Source organism: Pelophylax lessonae (genome assembly GCF_965119305.1).
Source record: "Pelophylax lessonae genome assembly, chromosome: 12".
NCBI classification, from domain to species: Eukaryota; Metazoa; Chordata; class Amphibia; order Anura; family Ranidae; genus Pelophylax; species Pelophylax lessonae.
The window spans coordinates 101,846,402-101,864,904 of NC_138779.1; the positions used below are offsets into that span (position 1 = coordinate 101,846,402).

General features: G+C 43.0%; 1 protein-coding gene across 1 annotated transcript in view; it reads right to left on the minus strand.

Annotated features, from left to right (window-relative positions):
- Positions 1-18,503, minus strand: part of LOC309567912 (uncharacterized protein) — a gene marked incomplete at its 3' end in the record, with an annotated part of 262,103 nt that overhangs the window by 6,111 nt on the left and 237,489 nt on the right. The window contains exon 2 of the mRNA XM_082273448.1: positions 3,493-6,229. Within this exon, the coding sequence (XP_082129574.1) occupies positions 3,493-6,194 (2,702 nt within the window). The 5' untranslated portion in view covers positions 6,195-6,229. The remainder of the gene's footprint in view (positions 1-3,492; positions 6,230-18,503) is intronic.

Consider the following 18,503-nt stretch of genomic DNA (forward strand, 5'->3'; position numbering starts at 1 on the left):
AACACCACCATTCCCTATACCAGCATCCTGATCCCCACCATACTTCATATCAGAATTTCTGATCACCAGAATACGCCATACCAGCACCCTGATCACCACAATACTCCATACCAGCATCCTGATCACCACAATATGCCATACCAGCACCATGATCACCACCATTCACCTTACAGATCCCTGATCACTGCCATACGCCATATCAGCACCCTGATGACCACCACGTCACACCAGTCTCCCACATCATACCAGTGTCCTGATCACCACCATACCTCATACCAGCGTCCTGATTACTGCTACTCCCGATATCAACGTCCTGATCATCACCATACCCCATACCAGTGTCCTGATCATGGTCATAAGCCATACCAGTGTTCTGATCACCATCATACACCATACCAGCACCCTGATCACCTCCATACACTATACCAGGATCCTGATCACCGCCATATGCCATACCAGCATCCTGATCACCACTATACCACCATCCTGATCACCGCCATACGCCATACCAGCACCTTGATTACCCCAGTACCCCATACCAGCATCCTAAACATTGTCATACCAGCACCCTGATCACTGCCATACCAGTGTCCTGATCATCACCATTATAGTACCAGTGTCAAGAGAGCCAGTGTGTCCTCAATGTTTCCACTATCCTGGTTCTCTAGGGCCTCCAAAAATGTGACAATCAAGAAATTTGATGTGTGATTTATGCCCCTAGAACACCTTAACAGCTTCCTGTCCAGTGACGTACCGGTACCAGCGATTCTGAAGCTGGTAAAAGTAACCTGAGCTGCTTGTATTACTTTTACAGGCAGCGTAAAGCCCCCCCCCCCTTCCATCGCCACCTTCACTGGGCTTTCCTGAGCAATCGGGGAGCCCAGTAAGGAAACGACCTGCAGCATCTGGCTCCTTGCACACAGTGAGAGGAACTGATGTTGTTCCTCCCACTGTGTGATGTCAGAAACCGGAAGCAATGAAGATTTAGTCACTACTCTTCTCCTGATTTCTCCATAAAGAGGACCTATCATGGCCCATGCTGTAACAAGGGATGTTATAGCAAAAAAATTGATTAAAGAAAAGTGCCCTGTCCACCCGTGCTCCTGCAGAAATGTGAACGCATGCGCCCATCCCACACTTATATGTAAACATCATCTTTTCTATTTTACCAAAAAATTGGGTATTATATTTTGATTTTGTGCATTAAAATTCTTTAAAGTGTATTTTATTTGTGTTTATTTTCCAACCGCCTCATAGAGAAGAGCGGGCTGTGTCCGTGTCTGCTCTGCATAGTGGAGTGGACATGGACCTGTCATCTGCCTTTATTGCCAGCTTCTTAAAAAAAAAAACCCACACACAAACCTCTCCAAATGTCCCCCAAAATACATAGCAGCTGTCAAATTAATTTCCCGGCAAGTTTAGAAGATTTTTCTTTGTAAATGTTAATACTGCTGCAGCACTTTCTGTACATCACAGAGATGCCCCCCCCCCCCCCCATTGTTGGCAGAATTCGGAGGACACCCCCCAGGAATGTCATTTAAAGGTAATAAAGTGAAAGGTGGCACGCCCTAAAACAAACCAGTATAAATATATAAATTATATAATATATTTTATATTTTTCTATTGATTCGTTTTGGGGCGTGGCGCCTTTCCCTTTATTATTTTTTTCTAGGTCTATATGTGCACCTTGTTGCCAGCTGCCTGTACCTCCAAGAGATCTCTTACTTTTAAATTGATGCCAAAGGACATTTTTAATATTCAACTTTAGGCATTTAAAAAAAAAACATTGCTCTTCTGGATTTTTTACTTTTTTTTTTTTCATTGGTACATGTTCCCTTATGCTATTCTTAACAATCCCTTGCCTATTTGGCTTCCATTGATTTTAATAGTGTTCAATCTGGCATCTGAGCTTCCTTGAAGTTCACAAAACCCCTGCTGAACTGAACTGAGGGCAGGAAACAAAAGGAGATGTCGTTCCAGGCGAGCACATCAATCAGTTACCTGCTCATTGTGTGGGTGCTAGCCCCGGCTCGTCTCTGAGAAACAGGGTAAGTAAAGGAAGTGGCTGAACTCTAAATCAGAGTCTGAGTCCATTTAATTGCAACATCTAAATGACATACACCAGACGACAGAGGTGACAGCAGGTTGACGCGTTTCACACAGAGATAATGAGCTTATTAATAACCCTATGAATAAGCACATCATCTCTGTGTGAAACGCTTCAACCTGCTGTCACCTCTGTTGTTTAGTGTGTGTCATTTGGATGTTGCAAATAAATGAACTCAGACTCCAATTTGGTGGGCAATCTGGCTTATCACTACTGGACACCAATGCAATTGGGGCACCTTTCCCCTGACCACTAATATAGCAGGGGTGCTTTCTTACTGAGCATGATTGTACGATTTTTTTAGGAGGTCTTTTCCTTGGCCTAAAAATGCAACTTTTCTTAGGGGGCACAGCATTTTTTGGGGTCCTGTGATTGATAGTTTTGCTTCCACTAAAAGAATAGGTCTGACGTACCACAAAGGGACTAAATTAATCTGAGAAACAATGTTGTCAATATATACATTCTTTAGGGCTGACAAAATGCCTGATCAAAGTGCTTCCTTTCTGTGTTCCATAATATGCCACACCTATAATCTTTTATAAATGCAGACCTGCTCTGCCCCCCTCCCCTTCTCAACATCCCCTTGTACTACTCCTCCAGTACTGCTCCTCTTGTCTGCCTCTTGACTTTAGGGGTGTGAGAAAACATTTAATTTCTGCCCATCTTTTGAAAAGTGTCCCAGTTAGCAGGTTTTCACAGTAGTCACAGAAGGCTGGAGTTCCAGTCAAGCCTACAAAGAGTCACACATTGTAACGGGTCCTTTAGTCAAAACTTTTAACTCCATTATCTCTGAAACTCCCAGGTGGAAATGTTAATGTGATTAATTCTGGTGGTCTAGTTCAGTGGTCACCAACTTTTCGGACCTCACGGACCACGAAACTCACAATTTTGAATCTCATGGACCACTAACATGATTTTTACATACCTTACACACACAATGCTTAAGCTCTTTGCTGGCTTACAGAATACAGAATATTACCTTAATAATGTGATGACACTAACAACAAAAATGACTTTTTTTGTAATTAATTAATTAACTGTATAACCTCTAATTCCCCTTGGGGTTAATGGTTGATTCTATACACAGCAGATTATCGTGTTTTGCAGTGAATAGGGCAGGGTATGATACTCTTCCTGGTTACCTGGGGTTTCCAAGGAACCTTGTGGGTTGACCTTACCTTAGTCATGAACAGTCACTCAACTTTTGTTCCTCATTATTCCTAGGAATATTTTTTGAGGAAGCATTATAATTGTTTTGAAACATGCATCTACAGTAAAATTATAGTGCTAGGTAAAGGATTGATATGTTCATTATGAGTGTCAAGGGGGATTTTGGTGGTACAAAACCTGGTGTTAACATTTAAACACAAAAGATATCACTTTACCTGTAATCTGGAATATTTTCCAAAAATACCACAAGCAGTACATCCTCTCTTTGGTAGAAAACTTTAGAACAAGCCATTTCAATCTCTAGTCTGCACCACTGGCTTTCCAGGTAGTTTCTACTGATTACACATAGGGTTTTACGACTATTATTTATGGCGTCCTGAATATTGTCAATATGGTATACTCCAGGAATAAAATCTCTAGGTCTGAAGCATGTTTTATATCTCCTTCTGCCCTTGCATTCCAAGTGTAATAACAATTCCTTTGTGACCCACTCTTCATCATCAGAGCAGTATGAAATGAAAGCATCATACTTGTAAATTCTGTGTTCCTTTTGTAGCTTCCATTCACACCACACTCTGGCCATGTGGTAAAAGTAATGTATAGACCACTTCAACTTCACCATCACAAGGCTTGTCACTATGAATAGTGAAGTTAGACTAAAACTTCCCAAGAAAAAGAACACAGAGATATCAGTTCCACAAAAGCTGAGGTCCTGGTTTACAAAATTCAAATCACGTACTACTTGGCCAAAACAACTGTATGATTGTATGAAGGGTACTTGAACCTTAAGATCTAGTTGTGACCAATTCTGGAACCAATAATTTTCACAGGAACAGGAAAGGGGATTCATGTAGACATCAAAATACCTTAAATTAGTCAATGGCATCAGAAGGTGCTGACTAATGTTTCTAAGTTTGTTGTTCTTCAATGATAAGTTCTCTAAGAATCTAAAATTAGCAAATGTATCTTTTGGTAGGTCTTTGATTTTGTTGTTGTCAAGTTTAAGGTAACTTATTTTGAAAAATTTGCGAATAAACTCAACTGTGGCATGCTGATCTAACTCCTGAAAAGTTTCTGACAAATCCAAATCAGTCAAATTTGTTAAATGAGAAAATGAGACATTTTTGAAAAGAGAGACTGAAATACCTCTCATGTCCAGTTTTTTAAGGGAACCCAAGCCTTCAAACAGTGTTTCTGGGACACTGTCTTCATAACGACCAACCTGATGGCTTATATCTAATGTTTCTAAGACTTTAAGCATCTCAAATGGTCTCTTAGACTCACGTTTATCAAAAGTCCATTGATTTTTGCTTATATTCAAATGTATCAGAGATGTCAACCCTGTAAAAATATTATCTGAGAATCTGTAAATATCATTATTTGATAAAGAAAGAGTCTGCAATGACTTGAGTCCTCCTAATCCAAACTTTTGTACTGTTTTCATTTTATTCCCTGACAATAAAAGTGTCTCAAGCCTATTCAGTTCTTTAAAGGACCTACTCTTCACCCTTGATATGCTATTCTCTTGAACATCCAAGTACCTGAGATTCCATAAATGATGAAAACTGTTCTTGGTAATATATGCAATTTTGCAGCTATTCAGAATAAGGTGAGTTAGTTTGTGTAAACTTTTGAATGCTTCTTGGTTGATGTAGGTTAAATGATTTTTTGACAAGTCTAAATACCGAAGATTCATTAAAGGACTAAACAAGAAATTTGGTAAACTTGATAGGCCATTTCTTTGAAGTACTAAGGTTCGAAGAAAGTTTAAACCAATCCATGTAGTATTATGAATCATTGTGAGTTTACACTTGTCAAGATACAAAACCTCAAGGTATTTAAAAGCCTGAAGTTCTGTGTTTACTAGTTTTTCAAGCGGACTTGTTGAAAGAATAAGTGAAGTTAGGTTAGTGCATCCACCGATGATGTGCAGTTTTGAAACATGAATCTTTGAATGCTTGATATCCAACATCCTCAATTTGGGAAAGGACTGAAAAACTTGGCAAGCAATAGATAAGTCATAGTCAAGTGCAGGTCTCATGCTTGACCAGTGAAGTCCAGTCAATTTGGGGATTTCAATTTTAAGAAGTACTGATATATTTAAAGGGTTTTCATCAAATGTAATATCTGATAAGTTGGGTGCACTATTGAAAGTACTCCCATTTATTGAACTCAGAGTATTTCTCATCACATTGAGGCCTGTTAGATTAGGCATATACAGTTGACTAAGATCGAATACTGATATTTTATTATTGCTTAGGTCCAACATGTTCAGGGATGATAGGATCAACGGAGTTTGGTTACTTCGTAAATCAGTTATTGAATTGTTGCTAATATTGAGATTGTGCAATTGGTTTAACTGTTTCAGTGCTTCAGCCACAGATGTAAAATTTGAAATGAGATTAAAAGACAGATCAAGTTTTTGTAAAGCCTTTAAATGATTAAAATTTACACTTTCTATTGTGCTTATCTTATTTTTGCTAAGGTAAAGAATCTGCAGGCTTGTCAAGTGCTTCATGTCCACATTTTGCAATGATTGTATTAAATTATTGCTGAGGTCGAGATAGTAAAGAGAGTCTAAATTGTAAAAAGCCCCAGAACAGATTGTTCTAATTTTATTTCTATTCAGCTGAAGCTCTAGAAGTTTGGGTAAGTGGGAAAAGGCTTTGTGCTCTATTACAGTAATATCATTTTGTGATACATTTAACCATAAAGTTTGATTTGGAAGATGCTGAATGGATTCTGTTAAATTCACAACTCTTTGTTTTATGCAGTTAGCATATCCTCTTTTCTTATAGGTCAAAAAACACTTGGCATATCCAAAGGCTGTTGCTGGCGGTGCAATATGCAGTGTCATTATGAGCAAGACCATGATATGCTTGATTGAGTAATGATAGCCCATGTCAGAAGACTTCATGGTTTCATGAACGAGGACAGAACAAATATTGTGATCTAAAGAAAAATAATTGTAAAAAGGTTAAGGTTAAGGTAAATGAACATCAACTGTAATTTTCACAAAAATTCAGAGAGAAAAAGTATTCCCTAGTTTTATCCTAAAATCGGTATACAATAATTCCTTTTAGAATTTTTGTATTCTTATTAGAACAGCAAAGTAGGCATTCCAGGCTTAATCTCATTAAAAATACATATCTGATAAGAAGATTTTCAAAATTGAATTAGCAATATTTGGATAATAAAGGGGAATTACAGTATGATGGTGTTTGGTAAAATGTATTTTATTTTTGTAATGTTAACACATGTAGCATTTTTGTATTGCTTCTAGTCCTTTTACAAATACCCACTTTATACAGTGGAGTTGATTTACAAAAAGTGGAGATTGCAAAATCTGATACAGCTGTGCATGGTAGCCAATCAGCTTCTAACTTCAGCTTGTTCAATTAAAGTGGTTCTGAAGGCTGAAGGTTTCTTATCGTAATGTATTGCATGCATTAAGATAAAAAATCTTCTGTTTGCAGCAGCTCCCCTAATACTTACTGTACCTGAGCCCCATCTCGATCCAGCAATGTGGCACAAGAGACTCGGCTATCCGAGACTCTCCCTCCTGATTGGATGAGAAACACAGCGGGCACTAATGACTCCAGACGCTGTCAATCAAAGTCAGTGAGCCAATGAGGAGAAACAGGGGGCAGGGCCGAGCCACGGCTCCATGTCTAAATGGACACACAAAGCAGTGGTTCTGCTCGGGTGCCCCCATAGCAAGCTGCTTGCTGTGGGGGCACTCAGCAGAAGGGAGGGGCCAGGATCGCGTGTAAGGGACCCGAGAAGAGGAGGATTTTTACTGCTACAGGGCGGCCGCGCTGCGAAGGATCACGTATGTTTAGGTGATTCTGCACTTCCGGGTATCCGGTGAAAGTGCATGCCACCAGCGGCTCGCTCCCACTGTGATTTTACAAAGCAGAAGCTGATCAGTGGATCCCGTGGATCCGATGTCTGCTGACACCCGCTGATCATTCGGTACACAGGGTGAATGGCAATCAAACAAAGGCAGACTGCCGTTCTGTCAGTACAGAAGGCATGGATCCTGTGTTCCTGTAAAGCAGGAACACTGATCCATGCCTTCCACTAGTAAAAGCACCTCCCCCACTATACTGAAACACCAGCTAAGCACACAGTTAACCCTTTGATCGCCCCAATGTTAAACCCTTCCCAGCCAGTGTCATTAGTACAGTGACAGTGTATATTTTTAGCACTGATCACTGTATTAGTGTCACTAGTTCCCAAAAAAGTGTCAAAAATGTCAGTTAGGTGTTTGATTTGTCCACCGCAATATCACAGTCCTGCTATAAGTTTCTGATCACCACCATTACTAAAAATAAATAAATAAATACTTTCAAATTCCATAAATATATCTCATGGTTTGTAGACGCTATAATTTTTGTGCAAACCAATCAATATAGGCTTATTGGGATTTTTTTAACAACAATATGTAGCAGAATACATATTTGCCTAAATTGATGAAGAGATTTGATTTATTTTTTATTTTTTTACTAACCACTTTAGCCCCGGAGGATTTGGCTGCTCAATGACCAGGCCCTATTCTGCGATTCGGGACACTGCGTTACTTTAACGAACAATTGCGTGGTCGTGCGTCGCTGTACCCAAACAAAATTGATGTCCTTTTTTCCCACAAATAGAGCTTTCTTTTGGTGGTATTTGATCACCTCTGCGATTTTTATTTTTTGCGCTATAAGCAAAAGAAGAGCGAAAATTTTTAAAAAAATACAATATTTTTCACATTCTTTTATATAAAATTCTCAAAAAAAATGTAGAAATCTAATTTTTTTAACATTTTAGGCCAATTTGTTTTCTGCTGCATATTTTTGGTAAAAAAAATCGCAATAAGCGTATTTTGATTGGTTTGCGCAAAATTTATTGCGTTTACTAATTACAGGAAAGATTTATGTCATATATATTGTTTTTTTTTTTTACTAGTAATGGCGGCGATCTGTGTTTTTTTTTTTGCAGGACTGCGACATTGCGGCGGACAGATTGGACCCCTAACTCACATTTTTTACACTTTTGGGGTACCAGTGACATTACTACAGTAGTCAGTGCTAAAAATATCCACTGTTACTGTAAAAATTACACTGGCAGGGAAGGGGTTAACATTACTGGTGATCAGTGGGTTAAATGTGTCCCAAGGGGTGTGATTCTAACTGTCAGGGGGCATGGCTTGTGAAGTAATCACAGAGACATGCGATCCTATATAGCAGGTTCACATAGCCTCTGTGATCACTTACATCAGCCGTCTGTCCTTCCCTCTCAGCTGCAGGAGATCGCGAGTGGCCGGCGGCCAGCGGAGCCACCAGTCACACGCACTGGCTCCCCAGCTAACGAGCGCACGCTCGCCCCGTAGAGTCTCCTGAGCGAGCGACATAGTATAACGTCGCTTTGCCCAGGGGCGGCTGCCTGCCGCAGCAAAACTGTGGCGGGCGGGGCTAAAGTGGTTAAATATGTTTTGGAGCAGTTTTTTTTTTTTCAAAATTGTGGCCGTTTTCTGTTTATAGTGTAAAAAAAAAAAAAAACCACAGAAGTGATCAAATAACACCAAAGGAATCTCTATTTGTCGGAAAAAAGGACATACATTTTATTTGGGTACAGTTTTGCAAGACCATGCAATTTTCAATTAAAGTAATGCAGTGCTGTATCGCAAAAAATGGCCCCGTCATGAAGGGGGGGGGGGGTAAATCTTCCGGAGCTGAAATAGTTAAGCTTTGACAAAACAAAAAAACCTGGAAGCTGATTGGTTTCTATGCAGAGCTGCACCAGATTTTACACTCTCCAATTTTAGCAAATCAACCCCTATGTGCCCCTACAGACTTTTGTTTGACAAGTACTAAGCTTTTCATTAAGAAAACCAAACAAATAAATAACAATATATAGGAAGGACAACCAGAAGATTCAGGGACTGTTTGAGGGAGCATCTCTATAACATCAAAAAGGGATTTAAGGAGCAATCTCTCTCGAGACATTGTAGAGAGTGCCACCATAGGGACCCTACTGGTATAAAATTTGTAGATGTAGTTGCTATAGGTTACAGCACATCATTTCTGCTTTTTGATTGATTGCTAGAGGTTACTGTACAACTGTACTGCTCAATGATTAGTTGCTAGAGGATACAGTACATAATTTCTGCTTTTTGATTGATTGCTAGAGGTTACTGTACAACTGTACTGCTCACTGATTAGTTGCTAGAGGATACTGCACATTCTTACCGCTCAGTGATTGGTTGCTAGAGGATACAGTACATCATTTCTGCTTTTTGATTGATTGCTAGAGGTTACTGTACAACTGTACTGCTCACTGATTAGTTGCTAGAGGATACTGCACATTCTTACCGCTCAGTGATTGGTTGCTAGAGGTTACTGCACACCCTTATGCTCACTGATTGGTTGCTAGAGGTTACTGCACATCCTTATGCTCACTGATTGGTTGCTAGTTGTTTCTACACATGATCACCTCTCATTGATTGGTTGCTAGAGGCAAATGCATATTATTACTGCTTACTGATTGGTTGCTATTGGTTTCTGTACATAATTTCCTCTCACTGATTGGTTGCTAGAGGCTAATGCACATCATTATCGCTCACCTATTGGTTTCTGCGGCTGGGGGGAATAGAACCAATCGCAGTGCTGGGGGGTGGGATGAATGGCAGTGCGCCTGAAGGATGGAATCAGTGGCAGTGCTGGGGGCAGATGTGATCAGTGGCAGTGCTGGGGGGTTAATAGGATCAGTGGCAGGGGTGGGGGGATGGGATAAATGGCAGGACTGGGGGTGATGGGATGAGTGGCAGTGCTGGTCAGGGGATAGAATGAGTGGTAGTGCTTGGGGTCAATGGGATAAGTGGCACTCATTTGCTGTTATCTGCCAGTCAGTGTCCACTCGTTTCCCCCTGCCTGCATGCAAGCTATCAGCTCCCTCCTCGTGTATCCATCACCCCGTGTCCCAAGATGGGTCTCCTCACACAGCGGAGTCCTCCTCCAGTTCCTTCCCCTTCACTGTATCGACCCAGGTTAGCTGACTCCAGTTTCTGCTCCCTAACGGCATGCCCCATCTGCCTACAGCTGCCTACTGAATAGTTGGAGAGACTGGGGGGGGGGGGGGCCAATGCACATGGGTCAAAAATTGCCTGGTTCAGCAGGAACCGGCCAACTTTCAGTCTGTGTGTACCGCTGTCTGTTCAACAGAAGCCGTTCTAACAACTGTTTTCTGTCGAATGGACATGCTGGAAAACCCCTGTCAGAATACAATGTCTCAGTGGCAGAGATCCCTGCATCGGGATTGCTTGTCTATATGTGGGGATCTCTTTGTTTTTTTCTTTTATGCTGCTTGTTGAATGAAAAAAAAAAAAAACTTCAAATGTATACCAAGCTAACAGTGGAAAGGGCTTAAATGGGGGTGATTAAACAGAATCTGTGCCTAATCACTGTATATACTGCACACACATACCACAGTCATTGTATTTACAAAATATTCCTAATTACTGTGCCACAAGTAACAGTTTTACAGACATATATAAACCTCAGAATGAATAATCATTTTAAATGAAATGTTTCCATCACATATGCTTTACTTCGCACAAAAATTAATCACTTTGTCTATCTGAGCCTAGCATAAAGAAAAACTTAATTAAAACCAGCAAATGTATGGAACAATGATTACTTTGGTCAGGACTATGTAATTTACAACATAATGTATAGAGTGCAGGGGTCAGGATAAGTAACATACAAAACAACCTAATGGATAGAGTACAGGAATCACGAGTAAAGCTGATTATACATGGCTCTGTATTTTTCATTCAGCCAGTCGGCTGAACAAAATAAACTGAATACTTTTCCCCATTCACACATTCGAGGTAGATGGGGAAATTCCTCCTGCTGTGTCTTTATATACTTACAGCAGGATTCCCCCACTATACGAATACACAGATTAGCGTTGCAGCAACTGGCTGCATGTGCTAATTGAATGCTGCAGAGCTGTTCATCAGAAGCCGGTCTATCGGACAAAATCAGGACAAGCCCCCTGTTCACATCGAATTCCCACCTTACATCATAAATCCCCATCAGAGTCCCCCCTCTTCATCAGAGTCCTCCACCTTACGTCAAGGTCCATAGAGTCACCCCCCCTTACTCTAGGGTCTCCAAGAGCCACTCCCCTTACATCAGGGTCTCCTGAGCCACCTTCTCCTTTTCCATTAGGGTCCCCAGAGCCACCCTCCCATGCATCAGAGTCCTCAGAGCTACCCTCACTACATTATGGTCCCCTGAGCCACCCCCCCTTACATTAGGGTCCCCAAAGCCATCCTCCCATGCATAGGGGTCCCCAGAGCCCTCTTCCTTACATCAGGGTCCCAAGAGTTATCCCCTTCTTATATTACAGTCACCAGACTTTATATCAGGGTTCCCAGAGTCACCTTTCTTATATCAAGGTCCCCAGAGCCCCCATGTTTACATCAGGGTTCTCAGAGTTATCCCTTCTATACATTAGGGTCCCCAGAGTCACCCTCCATACATCAGGGTCCCCAGAGCCACCCTCCCATGCATCAGGGTCCTCAGAGCCCTCCTCCTTACATTAGGGCCCCCAGAGTTATCCCCTTCTTATATTGAGGCCAACAGCGGCACCTTCCTTATACCAGGGTCCCCAGAGCCCCCTCCTTAGGTCAGGGTCCCCAGAGCCCCCCTTCTCACATTAGGGTGCCCAGAGCCCCTCTTCTTACAACAGGATCCCCAGAGCTCCCCTCTTTTTACATAGCATTTCCCAATGCTAACATAAGGGTCCTCAGGCCCACCCCCTTACATCAAGGTCCTCACATTTCCCCCCTTCATCAGGGTTTCCTCCCTACAATCATCCCCCTTCCTATATCACTGACCCCAGAGCTGCTCCTCCACTAACATTAAATCAGAGCCCCCGAGAAGTTCCTTACCTTGCTTGAGTGCTCAACAAGCATGGAGGAAGGTGGGGCACTGGGAGTACTCAACAGAAAGTTCAAGGGGTTCTCAATATGTTAAGAAAAGTGCAGTTGAAGCACTCACAGGCTCCATTTCCCTGAGGATGATATGGGGGTGGTCTGAGACTTGTGAATGCCACTGAGCCCACAGAGTTCTGAGAGCAACTGAGACTCAAAGTTAGTGCCTTGGTCTGACCGGATTTGCTTCGGACACCCGTAGGGTTTAACCACGTGAGTTCAGAATATCTTAGCTGTGGTGACTGCTGCCTGATCTTGGCTTGGAGCAACCATGGCAAACTTGGAGAAATGGTCTACAAACACAAAGGCGTAGCAAAAGCCAGATGAAAAGGCAGCCATTGTAAAGAAGTCCATAGGGAGGAGCTCAGACATGAAGATCACCATGGGGCTGGTTTGTTATGAGGGTGCTTTTTGCAATTTACAGCTCTAGCACCTGCAACAGGCTTGCAGCACACAGCTGCCCAATCCTGTGTGTTCTGCCTCAAAGTACCCTATAGAGGCATGCATCAGTTGACATATTTTTAATACGTCCGACTGTGGGACAATATTTTAGAAATATGTCCCACTGCTTTGAAAGGATGCAAGCTCGTCAATACAAAATGCCTTCCCAGATCTCTAGATGATTTCCAGACAACATCTGAAAGTCAGATACACTCTCTTGAAAATTGCTTCTTGCATTGGTTATGAAACCTTCACATCTGGTAGATTTCCCAGATCATGCCATTGCAAGGTGGCCCATTCGTCTAGGGCAGGGATCTCCAAACTACGGCCCTCCAGCTGTTGCAGAACTACACATCCCATGAGGCATTGTAGAACTCTGACATTCACAAACATGACTAGGCATGATGGGAATTGTAGTTCCTGAACAACTGGAGGGCCATAGTTTGGAGATCCCTGGTCTAGGGTGTAGAGATCCTCAACATTGGGAAGCATTTCAGGAGCATGAATCACTGACATTCCTGGCTGGCTATTTCAGGTTCAGAAAAGGGGCTACTTCTAGGTTCTCTTGACACTTGTCAGCATCTCGCTGGGCTTGCTCTATGGGAAACAAGATAGGACATCCACATCACTGTGTAGATAGCCCAGATTGTAGTGGAGCTTGTAGTTAAAGTTTAGACGAGTCAAGGTATGCTAGAGGGTTATTGCCTTTGTAAATGTATACCTGTGCCCCGTAAGATACTCTGAGAATTACTCCATTACAACCCAGACAAGAGAAAATTGTTCCAATCTGAAAGAGCTGTAGGTATGAGAGTTACACTCTAAGGGCCATAGATTGCAGCTGGTGTAAGCAATGACTCATTCAACTCTGTTCTGCTTTTGAACCAGTACTGCTCGTAGATTCTGCAGACGTCCATCAGTCGAGACTCATAATGGTTTGGTACAGTCTGCATACGCTATCAATGGGGCAGAAGTTAACCATTGTTTCAGGATGTCAAAGGCAGACTAAACCACATGGCCCAGATATTGAATCTATTTTCTCATAGAGTGAAACTTAGTGGTTTTCAGTTTCAGTCCATACTGTGCTAGATGGGTGAAAACTTGATCTAGCTGTTAAATATGTTCTCCAAAAGTCTTTAGGAAGGTGATAATGTCATCTGGGTAGATCAGTACAGTCTCAAACTTCAAGTCACTAAGTCAGTTTTTCATCAGCCTGTGGAAAGTGTTAGGGACATTATCTAAGTCAAACAGTGTCCGATTAAACTAGTATCTCCCCCAACATTGGGATGAAGGCAGTCTTTGCTCAATCTTTCTCCCTCATTGGAACTTGGACAGTGGCTGCTGGCCAGGTCCTAGGTGGGGAAAAAGAGGCCTGGCCCAAAGCCATGAGAGAGATTCCTTTGCTCAGGGTAGTGGGTATTCATCACATTGTGGACCACTCCCACTTTTACTAATTCTCTTGATGATGTAGTTCACAAGCCAGAATAAATTCTGCCATGTCACTTGGTATTTTTGACCAGTTGTGGAACCAGCTGAATGGTTTGTAAGCAACTGGGACAAGTCCAGGTCCCTAAGGACATAAATGCCCAGAACCACAGGCACTTTAGAAAAATTAGGACTTCAGGTCACCACTATCCCAACAGGATCCACAGTTTGGTTGAAAACATGGACATCCAGATGACAACCTCCACCAGAATAGGGAGGTGATTACCGGCCTTCAGGCACAGCCAGAAGGAATCAAGTTTGGCTTAGATCCCAAACAATTGCCAGTAAAAGTCATATTCCATGGTAGTCACCTCGGATACAGTGTCAATCAAACACTGGACCTACTGTCCCTTCGGCACCACATCGACTACAGGGCTTGGAGAGATCATTTTAGAATCAGCCCTGGGATGAGTTAGGGTGGTTCCTGCGGGTTGTCCCTCTGCCCCGGGAACCTTTCGTTTAACTGCTCGTGTAGGGGGGCCAGACTTTCCTCTCGGCCGCAATTCTAGGAGATATGTCCATAATGTTAACACTGACAAAACCTTCTTCAACCGGGGCCCGCCTCAGCGGATTCCCACCATAAGAGACCTGTTCCAGATCCTGATGGACAACTGCCATCTCTTGTTGCATGGACATGATGGACAATGTCAGCTCTCATACTGTCATTTCTAGTGCTGAGATATGGGAGGGGGCCAGAGCCTCCTCTTTGAGAAACAGTCATTCATCCTTCCTTCTCACTACCACTGTGGCCTCAGAGTCTTCTTACTCCCACTCCACTGCTTCCAATAAAAAACATCAAAGGTCATTGTTGCATTGGATCTCACCTGTTCCTGTGGGCCCTCCGTATAGGTCTAGCAGCCACGTCTGTGATGAATAAGTGTCACAGCATGCTGTCCAGAGCCTCAGTATCAGAACACCCTTGGTGGTCCTTTTTTTCCAGGTTCATAATAAGGCACAATAGAGACAAGACCTACTTTACCCAGAGTGGCATCTGCTGGAGGGGTCACTGAGGGGTGGAATTACAACACTCAGCTAGTGGCTTTGAGAAACCTTTAAAAGTTTGCGGCAGCAGCACCAGTGACTTGAGGGATGTGCAGCGGTGTCCCTACACTTTTACTCCCCCTGCTTTCCCTAATGCCTTAATGTTATATCTCTCTCCCTAGCAAGCGGGTACCTGTCCCTGTCCTGTCCACTCACAGAATGCACACCAAACCAAGGAGGGCATTGCTATTTATTAGCACTGCCCCACCTAAGATGGCCGCCATCAGAGATTATAGCGTCCAATCAGACAGCTGCTCCCCCTAACACAACTATGGAGTCTGTTGATGAGCAGTGTTCCTCTAATTCTTTACTCCATCTGTACAGTGGCACAGTACCACCTACTGCATAAAGGGCAAACTACACCTGTCTGCATTTGCATTAGAAACTTTGGAGAGCCCAAGGAGGGATTACTGTGAAGAGGTTTGAACTCCCCTCGGTAGCCTGAATGTATAACATAGCTCAATGTATAATCAGGGTTCAAGAGGCAGAACTCTGATTGCCATGAACAAAATATAAGAAATGTGCTGTGTTTCCGGGGGTTAAAGTTGCTTTAAACACTCTAAAAACAGCAGTGTATTGTAATTTTAATAATTGTGTCATTAAACTATTCATTTTGCAAAAAAACATGTTTAAAAAATATGTATTGAACTTATCTAGGTTATGCGAAGTCTGTTTCTATGGGTCCTGCACTTTCCCCTTACTTCTGATGGAGAAACACACAGGCAACTGTTCCAGCAGGACTACATAATGCCACACGGGAGATATACTAATGCAGAGCTTCCCAAACTTTTTTGGGCCGAGACCCACTTCTGAATACAGTTATTTTTCGGGACCCACTTGCTTGTAATTGAATATTGTAAAGCGCTACAGAATTTGTTGGCGCTATATAAATGCAAATAAAAATAATAATGCATATTTTAAAAGGGAGGGGGATGTTAAATTAAAAATATCAAATTACTACTTTTCAATTTATTATTGAATACACTTGCCAGATGTTCTAAGTGAGGGGTCAGAAACCTGTGGCATGTGTGGCATATAAGCGGAGTTGTAAGTAATCAGCACCCTCACAGACAGTATAAGGCAGGCAGAGGACAGAAATCAACCACCCCAGGACAGTGATCAGCAGGCTATATGGCACTCACCCTCCTTCCTCTACCAGAGGTCCACAGTGAAGGTGAAGCCCCTGTTTGCCCTCTTCAGGGCCCAGCACACCTCACCCAGAGTCTCCATGATGAGGAGCTCTAGGCTGGTCTTGGTCTCCTGACTCTTCTCCTTCAGATCCTCTACTGGGGTCACAGAAGCTGCCACGAACTCCTAACACCGCCGGGGCACCTGGTCCTCCTATGACACCGAGGCTACCGTCTCTGCTAGCTATAGCTGAGAGAATCCCGCTGCCAGTCTAGCCACCACCGTTGCCACCAGCAGGACCGAGGAGCTGGCTCTGCATCCCATGAACATATCCTACATCACAGCCCACATACGTACTCACTGATGCAAGTATCCTTCTCGCGGGAAATGCAGACCAGCCTCCGTAAACTGCATGGGCGGGGTCCTGAATCCATCGTGATTTGACTGCTCTGGCTCTCTAATTTGCGCGGTCTCGCACAGCACAATTTAAGCGGGCCCACTCTCTGTGATTTTGGGCTCAGCGCGCCCACTCAAACGCAGCTCGCGACCCATCAGTGGGTCCCGACCCACAGTTTGGGAACTCTTGTTCTAATGTATTTGTATGTTTACATTCACAAAATTTTTGCTGGTGGCAAGTGGGTGGAGAGAGGGCATTACACTTGTTTCATTCATGTACTCGCTCTCTGTGCTGCCTGTGTGTGCCGGAGCAGAGAGAAGCAGGATGTTAGTGTAGTCTAAGGTATGGAAGCATGCATGTTGTGATGATTCCTGAGAGAACCAGCTAGTAATATAAGTCACTGCAGATCAAAAAGTCAGGGTGGGACATCAAAAAACAGTATTCATGGCTAGAACAAAGAGAGTGGGCACATAATGAATGTACACAGCATTGACAATGTAAATATCTCTGAGGTGACCCTGTAAACTACATGACAGATACCCCATTGGAAGATGTATCTGCTGCCTTGACTGGCTACTGTAATTAAAACTTTAAAAAATCTTGATGCCAAGGAAGGGGAGCAATGGCCCCAAAAAACTTTTGTACGCCTGCCTGCTAGTAAGGGAGACAAGAAGTTGAACCTCCAAACATCATGAAAATGCCAGTGATGGCATCTGTTACAAGCCTTGTGGGGGCAGGGAAATTATTGGTATTGGACACAGGCCTCTATTTCCATTCTAGCTTTTTGTTATTATTGCATTACAAAGCTGCTGCTGCTGCCTGTCAGTCACTTGCTGGAGATCACCCCTTGGGCCCACTGTGGTGCCTACTCTGAAACTTTTGTTCTGGCCTCCCCCTGAACATAGGGAGCCTAGAAACTTCAGACTGGAGTGCACACCTAGAAGACCTTGGTTTGTTCTAGAGGATCTCCATCAAAAGCAAGTCCTAAAAAGGGAGATTCCTGGTGTTGTGGAAGCAGGCAGAGATGTAGGCAATGACCCTTTGCTGCTTTTTCAGAAGGCTGTGGGTTGTTTCCTCCTCTGTATCTGGTGTTGAGATTTCAAAGCAGACCTGATGGCTTCTGAAAATACTAACTAGGCCTGGGTTTGTTGCTGTCTTACATGGAGTCTGACATGGTGGTTTGGCAACCAACATCATTGTACCTTTGGAGGAACCTTCAGAGACTCTGCCATTTACACAGATTCTCCTGAAGGCTTTAGACACCGCAATGGATGAGTTATGCCATTTGTCTGTCTCCTTTTCTGAAAGTAGATTGCGTATGTCCTCCCTGCAAACTGGGAAAGCATCAGGAGGTCTCCCCTGAGGTCCTGGTGACAGGAGACCCTGCTGAGTGTGGTGTTTCCAAGCTTCAAGATGTCCGTAAAAATCTGCAGCAAGTTTCTGCTGTGGCAGACTCAAGCACAGAGAGGGCCATCTTCTCCACCGTGGAATCTTCAGTGTGGAGGAATTCTTAAAATCACAGTCTGTGGGATTTTCCATAGGATACTGGTCTTTGTGTCTATGTATGATTTTGGACACAGCAGTGGTGTTGGATACAAGTTCCTTTATGTCTCAGTAACTATTTATATAGATTGATCGAGAAAAACAGGGTGAATCTATGAGCAGGCGATGTAAGAATATCTGAGAATCTCTTTAACCCACAGTCATAGGCGTGCGCACAGGGTGTGCCAGGTGTGCCTGGGCACACCCTA